General features: G+C 38.2%; 1 protein-coding gene across 1 annotated transcript in view; it reads right to left on the reverse strand.

Moving 5' to 3' along the window:
* Mkln1 (muskelin 1) overlaps positions 1-24,923 on the reverse strand; it is a 136,310-nt gene that overhangs the window by 7,959 nt on the left and 103,428 nt on the right. The window contains 5 exon segments of the mRNA XM_028866160.2: positions 3,235-3,289; positions 9,095-9,197; positions 16,584-16,723; positions 18,541-18,655; positions 19,653-19,800. Coding sequence (XP_028721993.1) covers positions 3,235-3,289; positions 9,095-9,197; positions 16,584-16,723; positions 18,541-18,655; positions 19,653-19,800 — 561 coding nt within the window.

Here is a 24,923-nt window from a genome sequence, read left to right on the forward strand (position 1 = left end):
TAGCCAAGACAGGTTAGTGTTGCCCACCAGTAAGTAAAACAATGGCTCTGGGCGGTGGTATCTGGACACATTAAGGCGCAAACTCTTTTACACTGATGGCAGGCTCACAATCTGTTTATCACTGTCTGCTTCAAAGGATAAAATTCTGAAAGGCATGAGCTTTCTAGCAGTGTTTGTACCTAGTTACTCCATTTATCAGGACAGGGCTGCAAGGTTTTGCACCCTAAAGACATGTCCGCTGGAATGCTAGTGCCTGCTAATCTACCCAGTGGAGTCCAGTGTACTTGGGAGTTAAGGACTGCTGGTTTTCTGTTCTTTCCTTTCTGTTTCCTATCTTACCACAACGATCTCAAGCTATTCTGGAGTTAGAAATGAAGACCAGAGTTGCCTAAATCCTTAAAGAAGCCTCAGTTACTTGTTATAGAAAAGGGAAGGCAAAAAATCCCAAGGAACATTGCCGTTACACAATTTATGTTTGTTTTTTCTCCCAAGAAGCACTCCTCTTTAGCAGACAAAAGGACAAACAATGAAGAAAGTAAACCAGTACCACCAAGGGCTCATTTGATTCCAAATAAGAGAGCAATATTTATATTATGCACACTGTTGTACAACTCTTGGGCAAATACTAACAGCACTGGCATCAAGAGGGTTAGTGTGTACTCATGTAAAATTACATTTCACAATGCCAACTTCAGAACTAGAGTTTCTCATGTTTCAAAGATTACTCTTTGAAGCCAAAGAATCATTGAGTCCAAGCCCAGTGTAGAACTTAAAAAGTATAATGCTGGCAAAAGACTGAAGCTACCTACATGAATTGTTCTAACAAAAATACCCTCGAAAATTCACCAGATAAAGCTCTGAGTCCTGGAACTTCTATTACAGACTTAGCAGACTTATTTTTATGATAGCCTAGTTTAGCTGCCCTGTGCATGCGTGCGTGTGTATGTTAACTTAATGTTTAAATCAGCATGGAAAGCACAGGTTTCTTCAGGGTGTTTTCACACATTCTTAGCTTTAGGTGATGGTCACTCCTCTCCCGCATCTTCTTGCCCATGTTCCCAGAATTTCCCCTCCAACTTTTACATCACGTGTGTTCTCTTACTCCCCACCCCTTTTCCTCCTCTCACAGCTCTTTTAGTGTTCTGGCCTCTCCCCACACCCACTCCCCCATAATAAACACACATGGAATTGGAAAGCCAGGATATGTAAAAGATAAACAGTGCTTGTCTCTCGGAGTCCGAGTCTTTTCTGTTCTTAAACTTAGCTCCTCTCTGTCCCTTCTCTTTTGCCTCGACCTCATCTTCATCTTCATTTCTCTCTAACTTGGTTCCTTCCCCTTCTGTTCCCACAACCAGTCGCAGACCTACCAGCAGCCTGACTCTTACAATACAATGCTAGGCTTCCAAGGTCCCCACAAGAGCAGTGATAGCCAGCTTCATTTGCAACACAAAAGGGGAGTGAATAAGAGAGGTGGGGTTAGATAAGGCCTGAAATAAGTCAGAAAGGGAATTTATGCACTCAAAATACCTTCTTATAAATGATTAGGTGAAACGTTATGAGTCTATCATAAACGTGCTCAAACTACAATCTTACAGGTGGTAGGTAAGAGTCTGTGAGTCACTAAAATGTAACTGCCTCTCTATTTCTATGTTGCCATATGCTGGCAGGGTGGGGTAACTCTGCTCGGAGCTAGGAAACCTGCTCATAGCTACATTGTACCTGGTATGCAAAAAAACCCTTCTGTTCTGAGTCAAATGCTCTGGAATGCCATTTGGGCTGTGAGAGAAAGGAGGGTCTGAGCTTCATTTGCACAAGAAACAAAGCTATGCACCTAAGTTCACCTGTCTCCTAGGCCTAGGATGCTTGAGAAGAATTTCGGGTAAAATAAACTGTTCTTGGGGAAGTTAAGAGCACACATGAAATTCATAGCAGGAAACAGTTCACACATTAAAAACCGAGTAACACCAAATACTCCTTGAGATTTGGGTTCCTCTGGAAGAATGCCTTGATTTTTTTCCAGGTATAGCTTTACCATATTCAGCTGCATTCTTACTACAATTCTGGAGCTGGTAACAATTACCTATTCATAGACATTTAAGGTGGTTCCATTTCCCTGCAAACAGATCAGCAATGAAAAAGGATGTGCACGTCTTTCTAGGTGGGATACAGAGTCCTCTGAGTACATGTCCAGAATGATACATCTGGGTAATATTATAGTTCTATATTTAGCTTTTGAGAAGCCTCCACACTGGTTTCCACAATTGCTGCGCCAGTTTACACCCCGCCAATACTGAATCAATACTGAAAAAGATCTCCTTTGCCAGAGTTTGTTTCCAACAATCCTGAGGACAGCCATTCTCAAGACTGCAGTGAAATGGAGTCTCCAAGTAACTCTAGTTTGCACTGTTCTGATGCTACCTATATTGAGATCTTTTAAAAACATTTATGGGCCATTTGTATCTTTTCTTTTGAGAACTGTGTGTTTAGTACATTGGCCCTATTACTGATTGGCATGATTAATTCATTCATTTAGGCTTTTGTGTATGTGTATGTCCTTTATATATTCTAGTTGCCTAAAGTACAGTTGGTAAAGATTTTCAGTTTACTATGTTGATAGTATTTTACTATGCAAAGGCTATTTCATGTAATCAATTTTCAGTTCTTGTGATCATTTCTTATGCTATTGGAGTTCTACAACTTTAGTTACTTTAATCATCCATTAATACCACTCAATTCCTAGCACCACATTTTTTCAAGTAATTTATTAATACTAAATAAGAATACTTCTTAATGAAGACTAATATCCATATCTGAGAAGTTTTAGGGGAAAAAATCTTAAAGGAACTCGAGGAGTTAATTTATCAACAATTAACAATTTTCATTTCTAAAGAAAGATAATTTATTTACTTTCAAAACATTTTATTCCCCTCCCCATTTACCAACTCCTGACACCACACCATTCCCCGAAGAACAACAACAAAGAGAAAACAGCCCACTCCTCAAGGGTTGATTCAGTTTATCTGACCGTGATTCTGCTGCTGTTGACCTGCATCAAGCGGCGTATGAACTGAACACTGCAGGCAGGAACGGGTAGATGATGCCTGAGAAGTAATCTTTTAACAACTATCAGAAACCGCATATACTTGTTTGAATGTACCTCACCTAATGTTCCACATAAGACACCAAAATCCAAACAAATGTTAGTACAACAAGATAAACTGCTGGCACACTTACCTAGAGCTGTGAAATCTGAGCCAGATTTGAACAGAGCTGAGGCTAAGAGTTGAAACTGTAAAGAAATACAAATGCAAATTAGGTTACCACACTTAAGAAAAATAGCTTTGTGACTTTTCATTTGCTATAACCTCTGTTTTTATGCATTCATTACACAGATCCAATCACCAAATGTTGGCAACAACCCCCAGCCCCCGCCAGCACCATTTAGATTAAAAGAAAACAATAACATGCTGATTTTTCCTTTTTATTTTTTGAAACAAAGTTTTCACTGTGTAGCCCAGACTAGCCTTGAACTCCTATCTCAACTTCCTTGGATGGCTTTAATTTTCAGATAATGTTTACATACTAATATTTTATAAGGCCCAATTGTCTTTTAGAAGTCTGAAGTGGGACAAATATTCTAGACTTAATCTATCTTTTTAAAAATTATTATTATTTTACTATTTTATGTGTATGGATGTTTTGGTTATATGCCAATATGTGTACTATGTGAGTGCCTGATGCCAATGGAGACCAGAAGAGAATGTTGGATGCCCTGGAACTGGAGTTACAGATGGTTGTGAGCCACCACGTGGGTGTTGGGAATTGAACCCAGGTACTCTGGAAGAGCAGTCAGTGCTCTTAACTGCTGGTAGTAATCTCCCCAGTAGTAGTCTATATATATTTGCTCATAATATCTTTGGTTACCTCTCACAGCAGAATTACAATGGATTCATACAAACATCCAGGAATTCGTATGATTTCTGAGAGTTTGTTTCTTAAATGATTAATAGAATTATGACACTGGAGTTAGAGTAATTGCTGAAACATTTTTAATTACAAACTCAACTATGTAGTAAATATGGGATTCTTTAAGATATCTTATTTTGGGTGCTGGACAGACGACTCAGGGGTTAAGAGCACTGGTTGCTCTTCCAGAGCTCCTGAGTTCAATTTCCAGCAACCACATGGTGGTTCATAACTATCTATAATAGGATCTGATACCCTCTTCTGGTATGCAGGTATACAAATAGAACACTCATAAAAAAAAATTTTTTTAAAGATCTCTCATTTCTTCTTAAGTCAATTTTGGTATATTACATCTTTTAAGGACTCTTCTGTCCATTACATTAAGCTCCTCAATGTGCTGGTAAGGCTTTTATTGTATCTTTCTGTTACTCTTTTCATATTGCTGGGGTTCTAGTGACTTTCCTTTTTCATGCTGTGCTGGTTGTAAAGAAAATGGCCCCAAAGGGAGTGGCACTATTGGGGGTGTGGCCTTGTTGGAGGAAGTGTGTCACGGTGGGGGTGGGCTTTGAGGTCTCTTTTTGTCAAGCTTCCCTCAGTGTGACAGTCAGTTGACTTCCTGTTGCCTGCAAGATGTAGGACTCTCAGCTCCAACAATGTGTCTGCCTGCATGCTGCCATGTTCCCCATCATGATGATAATGGACTGAACCTCTGAAACTGTAAACAAGCCACCCCAATTAAATGTTTTCTTTGTCAGAGTTGCTGTGGTCATGATGTCTCTTCACAACAATAAAAATCCTAAGTAAGACACATGTGATGTTGACAGTTTATGTTTTCATTTTTCTCTTCACGAATCTTGATAAGAGGTTATCCATTTTATTTACTTTTTCAAAGAACCATTATACTTTATTTATTTTTTATAGCATATTTCCTATTTCACTAATGTTCTATTTTATCTTGAGTTTTTCTTTTTCTAACTCCTAAAATAAAAAATAAACACTGATTCCTTATGGAGAAATTTAAGAGAAATCTGTTCTTTTAGCAAGTTGACAAAGTAAGTTGAACTGATATATACTATAACATAATTTTAATAGATACCAAATTGTATTACAGTCCTCTTCCCCAAGTTTCTCAAATGTTCAATTGCAACCTAAACACCACAAGCTGGTTGTCTCACAGGCATTTCAAATTGGACATATGTAAAATTAGACTCCTAATCTCAGTCAGGAGCCCCCACTGAATCCAAGAGAAAAGCAACTTTCAACTCACTTCTTTTAAACTACATTTAAGTTATCAATCATATGTCCATTCTACTTTAAGTATACTCAGTCTCTACTCTATTTTTACTTCTTACCACCTTACTGTGATCTGAACTACCACAGCTTATGGATTAGATTTCTACCACTTCTCTCATGGGTCTTCCTGGCTCTATCCTTGTTCCCTTTTGTTCTTTCCTCAGTACAGTAGTCAGAGTGGTCTAATTAAATACAGAGATCTTATCACTCCCATGCACCATATCTGGAACTGAATCCTTCATCATTCAAAGTAAAAGTTAAGGCTTATGAAGCCATTCATAGTCCGCTTTCCCAGTCTGCTTTTCCCAGTACACATATAGTCTGCTGTGTACACCTCTCCAGCCTCATTTCACACTCTCCCCATCCTTCTTTCTTCTCCACTTCAGTTAGCATGGGCCCCTTACCATCCTGCTAAACCATGCCAGAGTGCTCCCATATCCCCAAGCATCTCTGTTCCAGCTGTCAGAAAATTATCTCCACTATACTATCTCTTCAGAGAATTCCCTTATATTCTTCAAGTCTGTTTGCAAAATTGATTTCTTTTGAGGCCTATTATGATGAACCCATTTAAGACTTCAACTGCCCCAATTCTTACCCTTATAAATCATGATCTCCTTTAGGCCCAATCCCCTGCCACTGGCTTTTTGACCCAAGATGTTAGGTAGCTCAGGCTGTCCTTGGACTCACTGTGTTGCTGAGGACATCCTGGAATGCCATATCCTCCTGCCTTCACCTTCCAAGGCCTGAGGCTTCAGGTGTGGGCCCTATGCTGTTCCTTTATTTTTCTGACATTACATTAGCTTCCATACTATTAACCAAATCATAACGAATTAGGTAATTATGCTGACTTACTATGTCTATTATCTCCCTTAATAGGATGTTAGCACCTTCTAAACAGGGATCATTCCATTTACAAACTTATTTCCTATGTGAAGAATGCCTGGCTGCGTAAGGAATCAATACACAGCTATTAAATGAATGAGAGCAATATTTTGTAAACATAAAAGAATCGTATAATTAGTACAAAATGTGGTCTATCAGTTGAGAACTTGTTTTCCCCACTCCTCTATTATAATCTTTTCTGAAAATGGCAGGCTTGAGTTTGGTATTTTTTTTTTCTCAAGCTTTTCTAGAAAAAAAATACCATCACTTTTATTAGCATGTATTAATTACACATAACAGGTTTCATCATGACATTTTCATCTATGTGTAGTATTTAATGTATATATACCTAGCCTTTCTCAGTCCTCTCTCACTACCAGCCGATCCTGTCTTTCTTTTCATGATTTTCATTTTATTTTGTGGGCTTTTGTTTCTTGTTCTTTGGTGGTTGTTTCTGAACTACTATATTTTATTAGTTTGAACAAACAAACAAACAAAAAACAGGATCCTGAAGGATACTTTTTCTTTACAAAAATATAGGCTCAATTTCATTTTTTATAAATGTTATTAGAATTTCATCCCCCAATTCAGAACCAACATTTGAGAATGTGAAAAAAACAAAGAACCATGTTTTAATTTATAATGGTAGGTAACTATCACTGTCCTAATACTAGTTATAATACAATGATGAAGATTATGATAATTTCCACATCTATTCAAACATAAAATACTTTTGGTTACTGAGAAGTTAATTTAAATAATGAGAAAATGTGTAAAGCATACAAACAGAAAAAAAAAAGAAGCAACTCAGACTGTTGGATTATAAAGTAGTTTAAAAGTTAAACTACTGCCAGGCGGTGGTGGTGCACACCTTTAATCCTAGCACTCAGGAGGCAGAGGCAAGCGAAATCTCCTGAATTTGAGGCCAGCCTGGGCTACAGAGCGAGATTCAGGACAGGCACAAAGCTACAAAGAGAACCCCTGTCTCAAAAAAAAAAAAAAAAAAAAAAAAAAAAGAGTAAGAAGAAAAGGTGAGGGTACAGTTTGTGAAGTTTAGAGACAATTCTAATGGTCACAAGCACATACCATCTCACTAACTTCTAGGGCTAAGCATTTTAGCTTTTAGAAAATGCAAAGGAAACCCATATCATACAAAATGTATGATTCACAGAATATTAGAGCCAGCTACCTATACTTTAAAATGGCTACATCTGAACTTGTAATAGTTCCATGTCCTGATTTTTCCCATTAACTCTAAGAACAAACTGTTTATTTGACCTACTTACAGCTCCCACAGCTGACACTATTTACTCTGAAACATTTTGTTTTGATCTATTTTTTTTTTTTTTTTAAAAAAAAGAGGAAAATAAGTGTGTCCAGTTATGGCCATTTTATATAGAACATGGAGAAAATATAAGGAAATTGATTTAGCATTCTCAATGCATGGTACAACAAAATGTCATTAGAGTATTTTCATAACTACATGGTGTAATAAACCATGGCAGATTACTAGTTTCTCCGCAAAACTACAGTAATTTCCCACATTTCAAATGGTATTAGGAATCAGGTAAACATTCAAAGAAAAACAACTTCTTGTTCCCCAAACAGAGGGCTCTGAATTGTAGTCTGCTCATTCTATACCTAAAGAAGAACCACAACCAATACTGAATGAGAAGGACCAAACATAGTTTCATGGTAGGCCATGAGAGAGTACTCTGTTTCGGTGTGGAAAACATGCAGGTTTTATTGCCTTAAAAAGACAATGATCCAGCTGGGTGGTGGCAGTGGCGCACCAAAACTATACAGAGAAACCCTGTCTTGAAAAACCAAAAAAAAAAAAAAAAAAAAGACAATGATCCTGGTGCAGGAAAGAATCTGACAGGAAATCAAAAGCCATGAGGGGAGTCAACAAGAAGGGAGAAAAGTGCTCCATATTGAGTCCCCAAGGCAAAGCAAGGCAGCTCGGAACAAGGAACGGGTGTGGGGCAGAGCTGCGAGCCTTCAGCACCGGCTGGGAGGAGAAAGGCGTCTGACTGCAGCTCAGACACAAGTGAGGGCCAGGAGAGACTGCAGGGTCCAGTGCAGACACACTCACACACTGCACAGGCACATGTGCCGTGAGAACAGAGATCTGCAACATGTGCTTCTTCCGCATGAACAAAATCCTGAGACTCATTTCTCAAGCTTAGGAATTAGGTGAATGAGGTTAGTAGCCTATAGTCAAGTTATTCTGCTTACAAGTAACTACTAACACTGCAAGTATTCCAAACCACCACCCTCTCTCCACTTTCTCCATACAAAGAAGGGAACTTTTATTCCTCTCTTAAGAGATCCTAACATCAACAGAAGTGCATGCTGAACCACTGTATATAAACCTTGATGATCTATAAAAAACTAAAAAAAAAAAAAAAAAAAAAAAAAAAAAAAAAAAAAAAAAAAAAAAAAAAAAACTAAACTTAAATTTTCCTCCATAAATACAGTACTAATGTCTAATTTAAAGTTTTATACCTAAAAATTCTTTTTGAATGAATCAAATATGCCCGCTCAACTTCTATTTCTTGTTTCTCTTGGATGGAAGGTATTATGAGACACTATGTGACTTAGGTTAGCCTTTAGTTAGTGATCCTCTTGCCTCAACCTTCCTAATGTTGGAGTACAGGCATTCAGCACCACACCTGGCTCTGTTCACTTTTTGTTTGGTTTTGTTTTTTGAGTCAGGGTTTCTCTGTGTAGCCCTGAAACTCAATCTGTAGACCAAGCTGGCCTTGGACCCACAGAGGTCTGCCTGCCTCTGCCTCTTGGGATTAAAGGTATGTGCCACCACCAAGGGCTGCCTGTTGACTTTTTATTATCCAAGATTAGAGCATGACATTTTCTTCATTTCCTTTAAGCACTCAAACTAGAAAAACATTTAAAAGAATATTCCACTTCTGAATTTTACTCCCCTCTTTACCTCTTTTGTCTCTTCTGGGTCTGAATGATCCACAGTTATATAAAGATCATTCTGTAAATACTTCAGAGCACTAAGAGGGTCCATCTGGGCCTTTTCTTCAAACCTAGAAAATACAAAACAAGGGAAACAATTACTTTGAGTCATGAGAAATGCCTTTAAGACTTGAAGAAAGGTATATACTGCTTAGAGATGAACTATTCTGGGTATCTAGAAAACTTTGTGTGAGTATCCAGAAGAATAAGAATTCTCCCATGCACAGTACAGATGTCAGGTCCATAGAGATGCAATAGAAATGCCATGTGGCAGCCAGTTGGGCTGCTAGAAAGTCCGTGATAGCACTTCTTACCTTCCCTATGAACCGTGGTGTACAGGCTGGTGAGAAGACTCAGCATACAGGGTCCTTGCCACCTTGTTTAGTGAGCTGAGTTTAATCCTTGGAACTGACCTAAGTTGTCCTCTGTCCTCCACACACACACTGCAGTGTGTGCACACCCCTAACTATGCACATATACTCACATACCAACTTTAAAAGACCCCAATGTGTCACATCAAAACCAAGCAGATAGAGACTAAAGTTGCTTTCTGAGACTAACAGACTAGACTTAGATAGTTCTTAACAGTTTGGGAGTTGAAATGAATAAGACACTTAAAAAAATCAATTTTCTTATTAAAAAAATTATGTGAAGAAGTGTTTTGCCTGCATGTATATATGTGTACCCACATGTATGCCTGGTGCCCAGAGAAGCCAGAAGAAGGCACCAGATCCCTTGGAATTAGAATTACAGACAGCAGTACAAGTATGATACTTTTAGTAAGTACCATTAGCACAGGTTAGATTTTTTTTTAAGTGAATATTTACCTTAAATTTGTTTGTTTGTTTTGTTTTTTCCGGAGTTGAGGACTGAACCCAGGGTCTTGTGCTTGCTAGGCAAGCGCTCTACCACTGAGCTAAATCCCCAACCCCTAACCTTAAATTAAAAAAAAAATTTTTCCCTCTTTCCTTTCCTCCCTCCAACCTTTCCCATAATCCCCCACTCCATCTCAAATTGATGGCCCACTTTTTCTTTGACTATTGTTGTTACACATATATGCATAAATATATAAAATAGGGTTTGCTAATTTCATTTAGTGTTGCTTATAGATGATTTCAGGGCTGACCACTCGGTATTAGACAATCAATAGGGGTCATCCCTGAACAACACTGATTCTCCCACTCTCAGCATTCCTTAGTTACCTGGTTCTCTGCCTAGGGACAACACCCTATGAGATTCCCCTTCCCTGTGAGCAGCTCTATTGGCATTGCCACCATTCAGGTCTTGTTTAGGAAACTATGTATTGCTGAGGTATCATGGGTGTCACTCCTTGTCATTTCTAGGAGACACAATCTCACAGCAGACTTCTTGGTCCTCTGGCTCTTACAATCTTTCTACCCTCTTCCATGATATTCCCTGAGCCAACGGCAATTGTCTCAAGCTTGATCAGCAGCTTATCAAGTGACTTGGCAGAATCCTTCCCAATAGGGACACTCTTCAAAGAACTCTCTCAAGAGAACCAAAAGATGACTATATAAGGATGTGGTGGTTTGAAAGAAAATGGCCCCCAGAGGGAGTGGCACTATCAGGAGATGTGGCCTTGTTGGAGTAGGTGCTGTCTTGTTGGAGGAAATGTGTTACTGTGGAGGTGGGCTTTGAAGTCTTATAAATGCTCAAGCCAGGCCAGTGAGACAGTTCACTTCCTGTTGTCTGCGCAAGATGTAGAACTCTCAGCTACCTCTCTAGCACCATGTCTGTCTGCATGTCGCCATGTTCCACCATTATCATAATGGACTGAACCTCTGAACTGTAAGTCACCCAATTATATGTTTCCTTTATAAGAGTCGCCTTGGTCATGGTGTCTCTTCACAGCAATAGAACGGTCATTAAGACAAAGGACATATAAAAAGCAGACACAGGGGAGGGAGTAGGCTGAAGTCATAAAACAGTCAGTCTATCAGCCAGCCTGCCTACCGGCCTGCTCTGAGGCCCAGGAAAAGCAAAGTCAGAAGAAGCCAGCTGAACAGGAGGACACAATGAAGCAAACAGAACTGTTCTAGCTTCACACACAACTCTCCATTTGGCTTCATTACTAAAATGCAGAGAAGATACCTTAATGCCTGGGCTATCACTAAAATAACTGTTTCAACTGAATTATCCTAGGCATACCCCAATCCTCTGCAATGTGAAATAAACTCAAATTTAACTTTCCATTCTATTAAGTTCATTAAGAAATCAATTTCCTAGAAGTTATGTCTTCCCTCTTGTTTGTGAGTTTTGTTGTTTCCATCCTGGGCCACTGTTGTTGTTGTTGTTGCTGTTGCTGTTGCTGTTGCTGTTGCTGTTGTTGTTGTTGTTGTTGTTGTTCTTCTTCTTCTTCTTCTTCTTCTTCTTCTTCTTCTTCTTCTTCTTCTTCCTTCCTTCCTTCCTTCCTTCCTCCTCCTCTTCTTCAATATTTAAATTTCTTCTTCCTTCCTTCCCCCTCCTCCTCCTCCTCCTCTTCTTCTTCAATATTTAAATTTATTATGTATAGTGTTCTGTCTGCATGTCTGCCTGCATGCCAGAAGAGGGCACCAGATCTCATTACAGATGGTTGTGAGCCACCATGTGGCTGCTGGGAAATAAACTCAGGACCCTTGGAAGAGCAGCCAGTGCTCTTAACTGCTGAGCTATCTCTCCATTCCCTATCCTGGGCTTCTTAACATGTAAAAAGTGCTCCTGTAGTCTAGAATTGTGTTTAACCAACAGTTCTTCCCTGCTGTTAAACATGAATTTAATGCTTTAAGAAGTCTTGCTCCTTTCTACACACAAGTCGTCATCAAGTTTAGAAAATGATTATTATATGAAAAGTTAATTGTGACACTTTATTTATATCCTTGGCTCACAAGATACTTCTTTCCCTCAAAATCTATATGTTAACTAAATAGAACAAGTAACTTTCCACAAGAAAAACAAAAAGTCACGACCTAGTAGTACAGAACAGGCATCCATATAATCAAAGACTGTCCATTAGTATGCCAATTTCTATCAAAATGTATTAGCCACTTTACAGAAATAAGCTCTGTCCCATATGTAATATAGGAAACACTTAAGTTTGGCTACAGTTGGCAGAAGAAAAGCTCTCCGTGCTTTCGAACTTTTAAAGTGGGCCTCCTATTATCCGTCTGACAACTGTGGTAGACCACTGTTCCAGGGTCACCCTGGACACCTCTTTGTCTCAGAGCCACACCCAAACCACCAAAGCTTCTACCTGCAGACCTTCACTGTTCAGAAACTGTCTGTTCTCAATCTCTCCCGTGCTGCGCCTCCAGACAACACCAAACATCCTTGCTACTCTCTCAATCTGCACCTTCTCCCTCCTCTCTGCTGATGACTCAATGATGGAATGTCAGCTCAAGGCATTTCTTCAAATGTTCACAGATGCCTTCCGTGTTATATAGCAGCCTCCCAAACTGAACTTAGCCTTCCCAATGTACAAACTGACCATTCCTGAAGAATTCTATATGACCTTCTACCCGTTTTTGATCATGCTGAATGGGTACTCATCTTTGAGAATCTCACAGCTCCTATTTCCCCAGCCTTGCAGAACTTGTCCCTTTGTCTCTTCAGCCTCACCTGTCACTGTCACTTCCCTCCTTCCACGTCTACACAGTCCTCCTCAAACCATGCAAGCATGGCAACACCTTTAACCCCAGAGCCCTGCCTATTTTCTGGAACATTTCCACCTTAAATAGTGGCTATTTCTTCAAAGTCTTTGGGTGGAAACTTTATAACAAAATCACTTATTTTTACTGAAGAAAACACCCTCAGCTCCCTCACAAGTATGAACAATAGTTTTTTAGATGTTCTGTTTATCCTGTTCCTACTACCCAGCATATACTTACTGTTAGGTTCCACTTCTAAGAGTGGAACTTGAGAGCAGGAATTTTTGGATTCTTCACTGATACATTCTTGGAGGCTAGGCCTATGTCTGCCACACATAGGTGCTCAATAAGTATTTTTGCAATAAATGAACATTTTTATTAATGGTTTTAAAGACTCTATGTGGTTGGCTTTTAGCATTCCACAAGTGATTTCCAGAGAGGTCAAGATAGACAATTTAGTAAGAAGGAATAAATAAAAAATAACATATATTATTATATTGGGATGTAGCTCAGTCATAGCATGCTTGTCTGGCATGCATAGAGTCTGGTTCAATAACCAGTACTAAAAAAACGAACAAACAAATAAATGTAAAACTTTAAAAAGACAAAATCAATATGTACTCAAGGTCCCTTTTCCAATATTAGACATTAGCTATCAGAACAAATGCCAAAAGCAACCTTAAGAAGGGACTGAGTTCTCATGTTGCATATGTTTATGCCACTATTATTACTTTAAGAATCTGCATGGACAGTGGGCCTTTATACATTAAGTTCTGTCTCAAGGACTTTTGTGGCTTAAGTTCTGAGATGAATTAGCAGTTCTTTTCCCACAGGAACAAACTGCTGGTTACAAACTTTCAATTTCAGTTACTTTATTTTGTGAACTGACCTCATGCTCTTAAAAGTTTGGTAGAGGATCCTTTCATTTTTTCCTCTATCCATTCCATTTATGACACGACTACCATCTCTTCTTATAAACTGTGACCCCACCTGCCCATCAAAAGTGTTGTAGTTGTTATTTTGCAGTGTTGAGAACAAAAATTAGGGCTAGGAAGGAGGTCTACCACTGAGCTTTATCCCTGATCCAGAAATAATTTTAAAGAAGGAAGACAAATGGCTACAATTAAAAAAAAATTCTTGGGCTGGCATGATTGTTGGAAAATGAATGATCCTTGTATTTCTAGAAGAAATGAAAAGTAACTTCCTGGAGAACATTTTGACAAACTATCACTTATATCTCTTTTTGGGATAAAAATTGCAGAATTACCTAAAATATCTAGTAAGCTGATGTAATCCAAAGATTCTAATAAAAGGAGACTAGTCAATTACACATAAAACAGAATACCATGCAGTATTATATGACTGAAACTTATACTTCCTCTAGCCCCCAAGACAGGGTTTCTCTGCATAGCCATGGCTGTCCTGGAACTAGCTCTGCATACTAAGCTGGCCTTGAACTCACAGAGATCTGCCTGCCTCGGCCTCCCGAATGCTGGGATTAAAGGCGTGCGCCACCACCGCACAGCCACACTTGTACCTGTAAACATACTAACAATGTTTATGGTAATTCACATTGTTGTTATTTGTTGTAGTTTGAATGTAATTGGCTCCCATAAGCTCACAGCAAATGGTACTATTAGGAGGTATGGCCTTGTTGGAAGAAGTATGTCATGGTGAGGGCAGGTTTTGAGGTTTCCTATGTTCAGAATACTGCCTAGTGTCTCAGTTGACTTCCTGCTGCTTGCAAGATGTAGGACTCTCAGCTACCTCTTCAGTACCATGTGTGCCTGCACACCGTCATGCTCCCCACCATGAACCTCTGAAACTGTAAGTGAGCCACCCTAATTAAATGTTTTCTTTATAAGAGTTGTCGTGGTTATGGTGACTCTTCACAGCAATTGAAAACAAACAAACAAACAAACCTAACTAAGACACTCATTGACAAGATTCCTATTTTTTCAGTTAAATAAAGCCTTATGTAAACATATATGCAATATATGCAATAAAAACTTCTTCATTAAAATCTAAAGGGAAGGTGGGGAGCTAGTTCAGTGGGTCAAGTGCTTGTTAACAAGCAAGCATGGGGTCCTGAGTTTAGACCTCCAGACCCCATGCCCAAAGCCTGGAGTGGCAGTGCACACCTGCTGGGAGGTGGAGACAAGGGGGCTCTCGGGAGCCAGTTTAGATGAACGGCTAGCTCACCTCAGACAGTAAGCCACAAAAGTCCTTGAGACAGAATTTAGTATATAAAGCCCACCATCCACGCAGGTTCTTTACACAGAGTGACAGTAGCGGCATAAAAACACACAAAATGCTTTCTTATGGCTCCTTTTGGCGTCTGTTTTGATAGCTAATGTTCAATATTGCAAAAAGGACCTCAAGTACATATTTATTTTGTCTTTCAAAATCCTACTGATTTTTTTTTTGTCATGTAGACCAGGCTGGCCTTGAACTCACAGAGATCCACCTAACTTTGCTTCCTAAGTGCTGGGATTAAAAGCTTGAGTCATTTCTCTGGGCTGCATCAGAAGACTTAACTTAAAAAGTTAACTTAAAAGTTAACTTTTAAGAGTTAACTAAATTTAACTTTCCACCTACCAGGTGTTCTAGCTGAAGCAGAAAAAGAAGCACTATGGTTTCTGAATTTATATTGCCCTTTTGTAAACAAAGCAAACACTAAGTAAGATATTAAGAAGTGAATTTCAGCAACTAGCCCAAAGTGCCTCAAAGTTTAAACCTTATTATTGTCCATTCTTTGTCATCAGACCTCCTCTTCTGAGATTCTATAGGAAATAAACTTGTTATTTACAGGGATGCCTCAAAGGAGCTTCTGCATTAATTTTTCTAAAATACAACTTGTGAAAGCAGGGAAAGATAAGTAATTAAGCATATGGTTTAAAAAAAAACACAGACTTGCTTTGTACATATGCAGACATTTTAGGCAATTATATTCTACATAAAACCTAATACATAAATATATGTGATAAACATAAAAATGCATACATTAGGTATACATGTATACCTACAAACATGTAACATGCATAGCAGTTACATGGAGTTCTCTGTAGTCAGAAAGGTCAGGATCAAACCTCACTTTGCCACTTCAGCTGAGTGACCTTGTGAGTTATCGAAGCCATTTAAAAATTGCCTCAGTTTTCCACTTTGACAAAATAGTGAAAATGGCAGTTTCCACTCTACTATCTAATTATGAGACTAGGAATGAGAGACCAACATGCAGTAATTAATAAATGATGACCTTCTTTCAAAACACAAGTTAGCACCTAAGACTCCCAGTAACCCAAATGACAAGCACATTTCTACATTTTTAGTGGCTTGCTACTTGCTAAGACTAAATCATGTCTAATCAATCGCAATCTCAAAATTATTTGGCAATTGATATTTTTTTCTGCCAACACTTGCAAAATTTTACTTGCTTATTAAAAAATTAGCACCTGCCTATATGTATCCTTACTTTGTATCTTCCTTTGAAAGAAGAAAGAAAAAATGAAAAACAGACATTTACAAAATCCAGTATCTCAGAGCACTTGACTATCTTCTTTAACAGTTACAGTGAGAGACCTGCATCCAATAGCTAAGTCATACCAAGAATAGCTGACGATGCTAATTAAAGACTTACAGTTAAAAAAAAATCTTTTGGGACAGGGTCTCACTATATAGCTCTGGCTGTCTTGGAACTCACTATGTAGACCACACAGTATTTGAACTCATAAAGATCCGCCTGCCTCTGCCTCCTGAGAGGTAGTATTAAAGGTGTGAGCTACCGCACCCAGCTTAGTCAATTATATTTAATACCTGTGTTTTCTTATGAGGTACTTGCAATGCCTCAGTAAGTAATCTTTAGAAGGTCTACACAACTTCAGTGACCAGAAGTCATCTAGTCTCATCTTTGGAGAGCAAGATTTTCCTGGATTTCCACCAAATAAATAATGAACCTATAAGAAACACAACAAACCAGAATTTAAAGAACTCATACATACTCAAAAGACTACAGAGCTCATAAGGAAATGTCTTCTTTCAGGAGTACGTGATTGCTAACTCTCTTTGCCTTATTCATTTGACAATTTTTAAAATTGATTCACTCTTATCAAAGGTTTCCCATGATTTTTCTTCATTCCATTTCACTCTAAAGCTCTTTCCTAAACTACATGTGTATTAAAATCATACTATTAGAATTATAATGATAAATGGAAAATGAAACAAAAACCATGGTAGGAATAAGCTAATCCAACACATATTTTAGAGAACTACAAATAAAAGGGTTATCTAGTTAATTGTTGGTCAAAATAAATAAAAAATGCAATATTTAAAAGAATTCTGACATGAATTTTAAATAGAATCATTGAAGGCCAAGAGTATATTAAAACTTCAGTAAAAACTTTAACATCTTATTTTGATTTAACCTAAATGTCAAATAGTAAAAGACATATATAACTTTCAGAATATTATCCATTATTCAATTAATACTAAACAAGAAATGTAAAGGACTACACTAGTGATTTCACCATTAGAGCAGAATTTCAATGTTATTCTACACTTAGACTAAACATTAAGACATTTCCCTGAAGATTTGAAAACATTTATATTCATAGTATTACAAAAGATATTTCTAGCCCACCAAACAAAAATTATTCCTAGGCCATTGGATGAAAATTCTTTACTACCCCCTTAAGTTGGAAAATTCTGGGACTAAGGGCTTGTATTTATTTCTATGTTATCTTTCATCCGAAGGTTTCAAGATATCGAGCACACATTTTAAATGCTCACCTGTGGCTTAAACAGAAAAAGCTTGCTCTGCCAGTAAGTTTCAATACAATCTGAGTCCAGTTGCTAAATTATCCATGAAATTTAAGGGGAAAATACTTACAGAAACTACTCTGAACATTTAGTGATACAAAAATTATTTTCACAATGCTGGTAGACAGAGGTCATTTATATAAGAAATATATAGATGAAATGACTTCTTATACAAGTGGAAAATCTAATGCCTGGAAAGTTATATACCTGTTCCTTTTTCATTTGCAAAGTTTTCAGTTGCAAAAACTTCATGTTATACTTGGATATCCACAACATATATTCAATGACACATGTTATGTATCTGTTCTATGAAGCGACAGAGAAGTCACTAACAATTTTCAAAACAGGAAAATGTTATGGTGTATACTTGTGATCTCATCATATGGATGTAAGGCAGAAGAATCTGGAGTTTGAGACTAGCCTAGGCTACTTAGTGAGACCCTGTTCCAGAGGAGGGGGAAAAAAAAAAAAACCCAAACAACTCAAGAGACAAAAAGTGTCAAAAAATTATTATGGACCATACAAAATGATTATTCTCTTGAAGAATTTTAGGAAAAAACTGGGGCTAGTGGTACAGTCTTTTATTCTAGCTACTAGGAACGCTGAGGCAGGAGGATTACAAACTTTGCTTGGGCTACAGAGTGAGTTCAAGTACAGCCTGGGGAACTTACCCAGTGTCAAAATAAAAAGTAAAACAAGGGCTGGGGAAAGATATACAGTGCAGTGTTTGGATGCTTGCTTAGCATGTGTGAGGCTCTAAATTCTATCTTGTGTGTGTGGCGGGGGGGATTACAAAGAATAATATTGAATGCCTGCTACATTCTATTAAATGTCTGCCTCTGTATTAAAACTTTTCATTCAAATCCACTTAAAAACAATCAGAAATAAGATCTATTCAGGGATACTTTCAGACTGTAGTCCATAGAAAATGTACAGGCCAAAGTGGTTAGCATACCTTGTGTAATTCGTCATAAACGAGTTGATGGGCAAACCTTGGACATGGTTCTTCTTCCTGAAGACTTTTACTCAGATTCTCTTTTGCAGCTTGATCATTCTTATAGACACAAGACCTGGAAGACACTGCTCTTAAGACACTGTACTTCAGAGGATCAGCAGCAACCACACTGTTTATACAATCAGAGCCAATAAGCTGACTGTCAATGCCCAACTAGCAACAGAAAAAATGTACACTTGTCACATCCCAGTGCAAAATCAGTGTGTAAAGGGACACACACTTGTTAGAACTAGTTCTGACATTTCAAAATAGCTCACTTCACAACAGCCTATCTTGTGCTTGTAAATAGGAACTGTACACACAAAGTGCTAAAAGTGAAGAGGTGTTGTACTGTGTACTCACAGTAGAAGACTCAAGCACACGCTCTCTCTGAATGCAAACAAAACGTCTTCCTAAGAAAACAACAGATCCCACAGTTGCTGAGCATACTGCCATAGAAAATGGAGCTGGTTCTTGGAAGTGTTTCTGTTGTCACTGAACACCAGAGCAGGATCTTCTGCAACTGTTTCCCAAGCAGAACATGCAGCGTCTGCTCTGCCAGATGCTCTGGGACAAATCTTGGCTTGGAAATGCTGTCAAACCTACCCTTCACCAGCACTAGGATAGGGGATGTTTGTAGAACATTAGCTTCAATTTTGCCTATCTACTTGGGGATAACCTAAAGTGAAATACAACTAACTCTTTAAAGCCCCAGAATAGGAAGTATCCGAAAGTGAACAACAGAGTAAAATTCCACTCATTTAATGTCACTGTGTACACAAGTGCTGACCTTATCAACAACACTGATTTCTTTAAGTTACTGATATTTTAGGCCAAGTGGAGTGGCTTACACCTATAATCCCAAGCAGAAGCAAGGAAATCATGAGTCCAAGGCTAGCTGAGGCTATATAGTAAGTCTGTCTCAAAAGATGTAACAAAACTGAGTATTCTTTCACTATCACAAATTAATACACGCCTCCCACTATGCTCATTTTAAATAAACTATTATAAATAAATTTTAAATAAATTTCATGTAAATATCACTGGGATTGCAGCATGACAAGAGTCCTTACCAGCTATTCCTCACAATGTCATAAATCCAGAAGGAATTTCTGACATTCTCTTCCCTCTTTTCTTTGTCTTTGCTGAGTCCAGATAAGACATGTATTTCATTCAGTTCTGGATCAATAGTTGCTCTCTGTGTGAATCCTGTCATTGGTACTAAAAATGGAAGGAATATATAAAATGGCAATATTTACAATCAACAGCAGATTAGTACTAATTCATGACACATCTTCATTTTGCTCTATATGCCCACTGTATTTATTTTTTTAACACACCTCACAGCCTTTTCTATTAAACAATAGACATTGTTTACAGCCTTCCTCCTGCTCTAGAATGCGAGTGACATAAAGGCAGAGGTTGCTTTGTTCATTACTTGGTTCTAGGTGTCTAAAATAGAACATATACATAACACACACATACATACACAGAGAAAGGGAGGGGAAGGGAGGAGAAAGGAAATGGGGAGGGGGAGAGAGAAGGAGGGATGGAGAAACAGAGCATGCAAGTGAGTATGTGCACAAGAGTAAGCACTAGAATGAGCGTGGAAACACCTTTTAAAATGGAAAGGCAACTTACAGAATGAGAATGAAGATTTGCAAGTCATATCTAAAAGACTTGTGTCCAGAGTAAATAATTTAGAACTCATTCTTAACTAAAACAAGTAAAGCATTTCCAAGAATATACAGAAGCGGTCAATAGGCACAGTAAATGGTACTTAATATCTATCATTAGGCCTTAAGAAGTACAAATCAAAACCATGATACAATACTATTTTATGCAGGCAAAGTGACATACACCCCTATAATCCTAGCACTCAGAAGCTAGAGATCAAAACTAAGGTTGAGGGGAGGTAAGGGGCTGTCGTGCCCTGGACTGGCTTCTAGAGTACTTACACACTCACTACACACATTATTTCTCCTTGCAGAATCTCCTTGCTCTCATGTGATTACAAGGTCAAGAGAATGTTTGCACTCTCTTGGTTTTGCTGGGGTCATATTTGTGGTTATATTATTTATCAGCTCCCCTAATGTTCACACTATCACTTTTCTTGTAAAGTTACATGTTTAAGGGCAATGAAACAATTCCATGCATGTTTTCTTTAAGACCTAGAACATTTAACATATGCTTCTGATTGTGTTCTTCATTTGTTCTGGCTAACAGGCTACCGTGCTTAAATTCATGGTTCATATACTGTTTTTGATCACATATGTTATGAGTTTATTTATTTCTTTTGAGACAGCTACAGTCCTCTAGTGTCTATTCATGTTGGTCTGTGAGGAGGCAATGTTTTTCAGAGAATGAGAAATATATTCTTTTGGATGAGATAAAGGTGAGGAGTCGGAGGCCATACTGAACTGGGACCAGTATCAGTGAGTTTATGGGAAGCAGAGGGGAAGAGCCATAAGAGTGAAGCCTAAGCAACAAGGAAGAGCCAGCCACTTCCGTGTACTACCAGACCCTACACAAGGAGCCTGTATCTGTAAACCCTCTGGGGATGAGCAGGAGGCAGGCACTGAAAGAGAAGAGCAGAAGAAATGAACCGGCGAGTTCCAATGTCAGCACCCCTCTGCTTTCATCATCTCCAGTCCCTCCAGGAGTTCCGGCCGTGGGGGTCTCAATGAGAATGGCTCCCACAGACCCCTGTTTTTTTGGAATACTTCACTCTCAGTTGGTGGAACTGTTTGGGAAAGACCTTGATGGAAGAAGTGTGTTACTGGGGGTGAACTTTGAGGTTTCAAAAGTCCACACCATTCCCACCCAGTGTCTCTCTGTCTCTGCTTCCTGTTTGTGGATCAGGATGTAAGCTCTTAGCTACTACTCCAGTCCATGCTTAGCTGCCTGCTGCTAGGTTCCCTGCCTTAATGGTCATGGGGTCTAATCCTCTGGAAATGTGAACCCCAAATTAAGCTCTTTCTTTTATAAGTGGCCTTGGTCATGATGTGCTGCCAAAGCAACAACACAGTAACTAAGATGCCTGCACTACATAATGCTGTTCTTTGGATTCTGATGATGAGTGGGCTACTACTATGTGCTTCTATAAAGAGAGGCCAAGAATTAATAATTCAAAGTAGTTCAGAGAAAGAGACTTTGGGTCACTTATACTGAATTTTTAGACTCTACTGTCTCTCGTTTTTACTTCTCCTAGGTTGAATTTGGGTAAAGAAATTAGCAAACTGTGCTAGTTCACTACTTTGACAATAATACTTTGTACTAAAACATCCTACATTCTTTGAATCTTGCTTTATTAATTACATGCACCACTAGTAATAATAAAAGTAAAAACTGGATTGAATAAAAGCAACATTATCAAAACTTTAAAAGACCCAAAGGTAAAAAAAAGAAAAGGAGTATTTCACCGTAACAAGCCATAACTATTAATCTGGTCTTCTGTATTACTTCTTCCTAAGAAGAAAACAAGGCTATCTTTTCACTTTAATAGTTGTTAATAGGTGGCAGAGGCACACGTGGGGGATGGGGGTGGGGACCACACACAACACACGGATGGGGGAACAACAACACAGGAGATTTGTAACATGTGATTTTAAATGCTTTTCAATTCAACTGCTTTGCAAAAGCTTGACCGAATGCCAGAAACTTTCACTGGTCTTTACACACTGACTCAATGAGTCAATCAGATCAGTAATGAGATCACAAGTCAATCCTGCACACATTTTGAACACACACTTGTATGAGATCACAAGTTAATCACACACATTCTGAACACACACTTGTCTGACACAACAAGTTAATCCTGAACACATTCTGAAGACACACTTTTCTGAGACCACAAGTTAATCCTGAACACATTCTGGAAGACACACTTGTCTGAGAAAACATGCCAGTCTGCTATTTTTGGTCTATCTAAAAATTAGGATAATGCTTTAACTTCCCTACTTTTTTGTTAGCATCTTTAAAACTTAAAACAGGACCAATAAAAGAAGAAGTCAAAAATAGTGACAGTCTGAATGTTATTTATTTCTTCTTTCCTTTCTTGCTTTGACCAGAAGGGATGCCAGAATTTTTTACTTATAAGAAAACCTTAGAGAGGGGACAGAAAACTAATATTTTCACTTTATGAGGAAATTTATGTTATTAAATTAATTAATTAATTAGTTAATCTCATTTCTATTTTGCTTCATGGTCATCCAAAGTACATATTCATTACTAATTTCTTTAGCTAAGACATAGGCAAGAACAATTTCAGAACTACCAAAGAAACATGGAACAACAAAAACAGCTCTCTATGCATTCTTTTATTTGTTAGAACATTTTCAAATCGAAGACACAGAAAAACCCAGGTAAGTTTTACCAGCTCCAGGGCTGTCTTGCTGTCATCTGAATCACAGTGCTAAGTTCACACCCCTGCAGAGGTCTTGGCCTATGCCTCTTTCCTCAAAGTTGCCAGCTCTAGCTCTAAGTGTCACACACTTACAAAGGGCACTTCAGAGATGGAGAGGACTCCTTCAGCACCTCCCTACTGTCACCGGAAAGGACGTCTTTCTAAAGGCCACACAACAGTCTGCTGTGTGACTAGCTAGACCTGAGCTGCACAGTGTAAAGTGAAATGATCTGAGCAAGGGTAACGGTGACTGACTGTGACTATGACTCAGCCCTGGCCCCGGGGAACGTGCCATAAACAAGAGTATGGTCCGGATAAAAAGGAAAAGGGACGATGGTTCCTAGGGAGGCAACCACAGTGTTATTGGTTTTGAAATATTATTATTCTTTTTTATAAAGACTTAATTTTTATTTTATATGTATGAGTGTTTTGCATGATTCTATGTTTGTATGTGTGCCATGTCATATGTTCAATCCCAGTACTGCACCAACTAGGTATTGCCATGTCATATGTTCAATCCCAGTACTGCACCAACTAGGTACTGTGGTGCATACATGCAATCCCAGCACTTGGGAGGTTCAAGCAAAAAGATCAAAAGTTCACAGCCCATCTGTAGCCAGTTAGACTCCATGAGACCCTGTCTCAAAAATGAAACATGAAAAAATTATCATTCCAATTTAATAATCCATATTAGGAATAACAAGTCATTAGGTGGGAGTCTCTGTACTGAAGACTGGGTCTTGCTCATTGGCACAATGTAAGAAGGTCAAAGCCAGCACAACTTCCTTCATCTTTTTGCCTTCTTCAGTGTCGATAAGCACAATAAACACATTCCCACGGACACATTTAAAGGATGACTTTGCTTTTAAGGTTTTCATGAAAATAAACTAACAGAAGTCAGATGTTGCAGACATTACTCATACCACCCTGGTGTGATAGGAAAAAGAGTGAATTCTAATAGTTTCAGGGACAGATGAAACTTCAAGCTCAGCTAGCCCAACTCTCTTTTTCAAATGGATAATCAGGTCGAGAGAAGTTACACAATTTTGCTAATGGTGATGATCCAGATAAAGAGAGACCAAGTCTTTTGATTCAATTTACTGTATCAAATATATCAATCTGCTACAATAGCTAGAACACAACGGAATAAAGAATAGCAAGTACAGAAAGGCAGAGGAGCCAGAATTTAAAAACCAAAACAAGTAAACTGGAAGCTATTACATTAGCAGGATGAGATTCTAGGAGCTCTGTATCACCAATGCTTGATTTAGTATCTGCAGTATTGGGAAGGCTCCATGTACATTGCTGGCCTCAACTGGCCTCTAACACAGACAGTCTACAGCAATTTACAAAGCTTCTAAACATAATTCTCAATTGCTAGTAAACACAGAACTTACATGTGAGAAGTATGCTAAACTGCTTGTGTTCACAGCATTAGTGCCAAAGACAACTTAGAAATAAACCAACTTTTAGCATACTGAATTTTGATGTTAAACACAAATCTAAAAAAATCCCTTCATTCTAATCAACTGCCATGCACCAATTTAAATTATAATTTTCCTCTAAGGAAAGTACAAAATTGTTATATACAAGTTAGAAAATAAAAAAACTGAACCAAGGTAGAAAATAAAAAGATTTAAGTTTTTTTTAGATGTTGATGTTAAATCTAAGGTAATACATTTAAATAATTATAAAGAGCAATGGTTGAAGGTTTTGCAGTACTCGACACACAGAAAACATCAATAAAGAACAGCAATTTTGCTATAAGAGATATATCATCTCTAACTGGGGATCTCAATTGTTAAAAAATTTGCTCTATGATTTCAAACAATACAATGTAAAACTCACATTGTAAATGCAGTTTTAATCAAATAACACACTTGAGTGAAGCACAAACATGTAATTATAAATTAAGTCCATCTCAAATTACAGTAATTAA

This window comes from Peromyscus leucopus, chromosome 3 (assembly GCF_004664715.2).
Source record: "Peromyscus leucopus breed LL Stock chromosome 3, UCI_PerLeu_2.1, whole genome shotgun sequence".
Taxonomy (NCBI): domain Eukaryota; kingdom Metazoa; phylum Chordata; class Mammalia; order Rodentia; family Cricetidae; genus Peromyscus; species Peromyscus leucopus.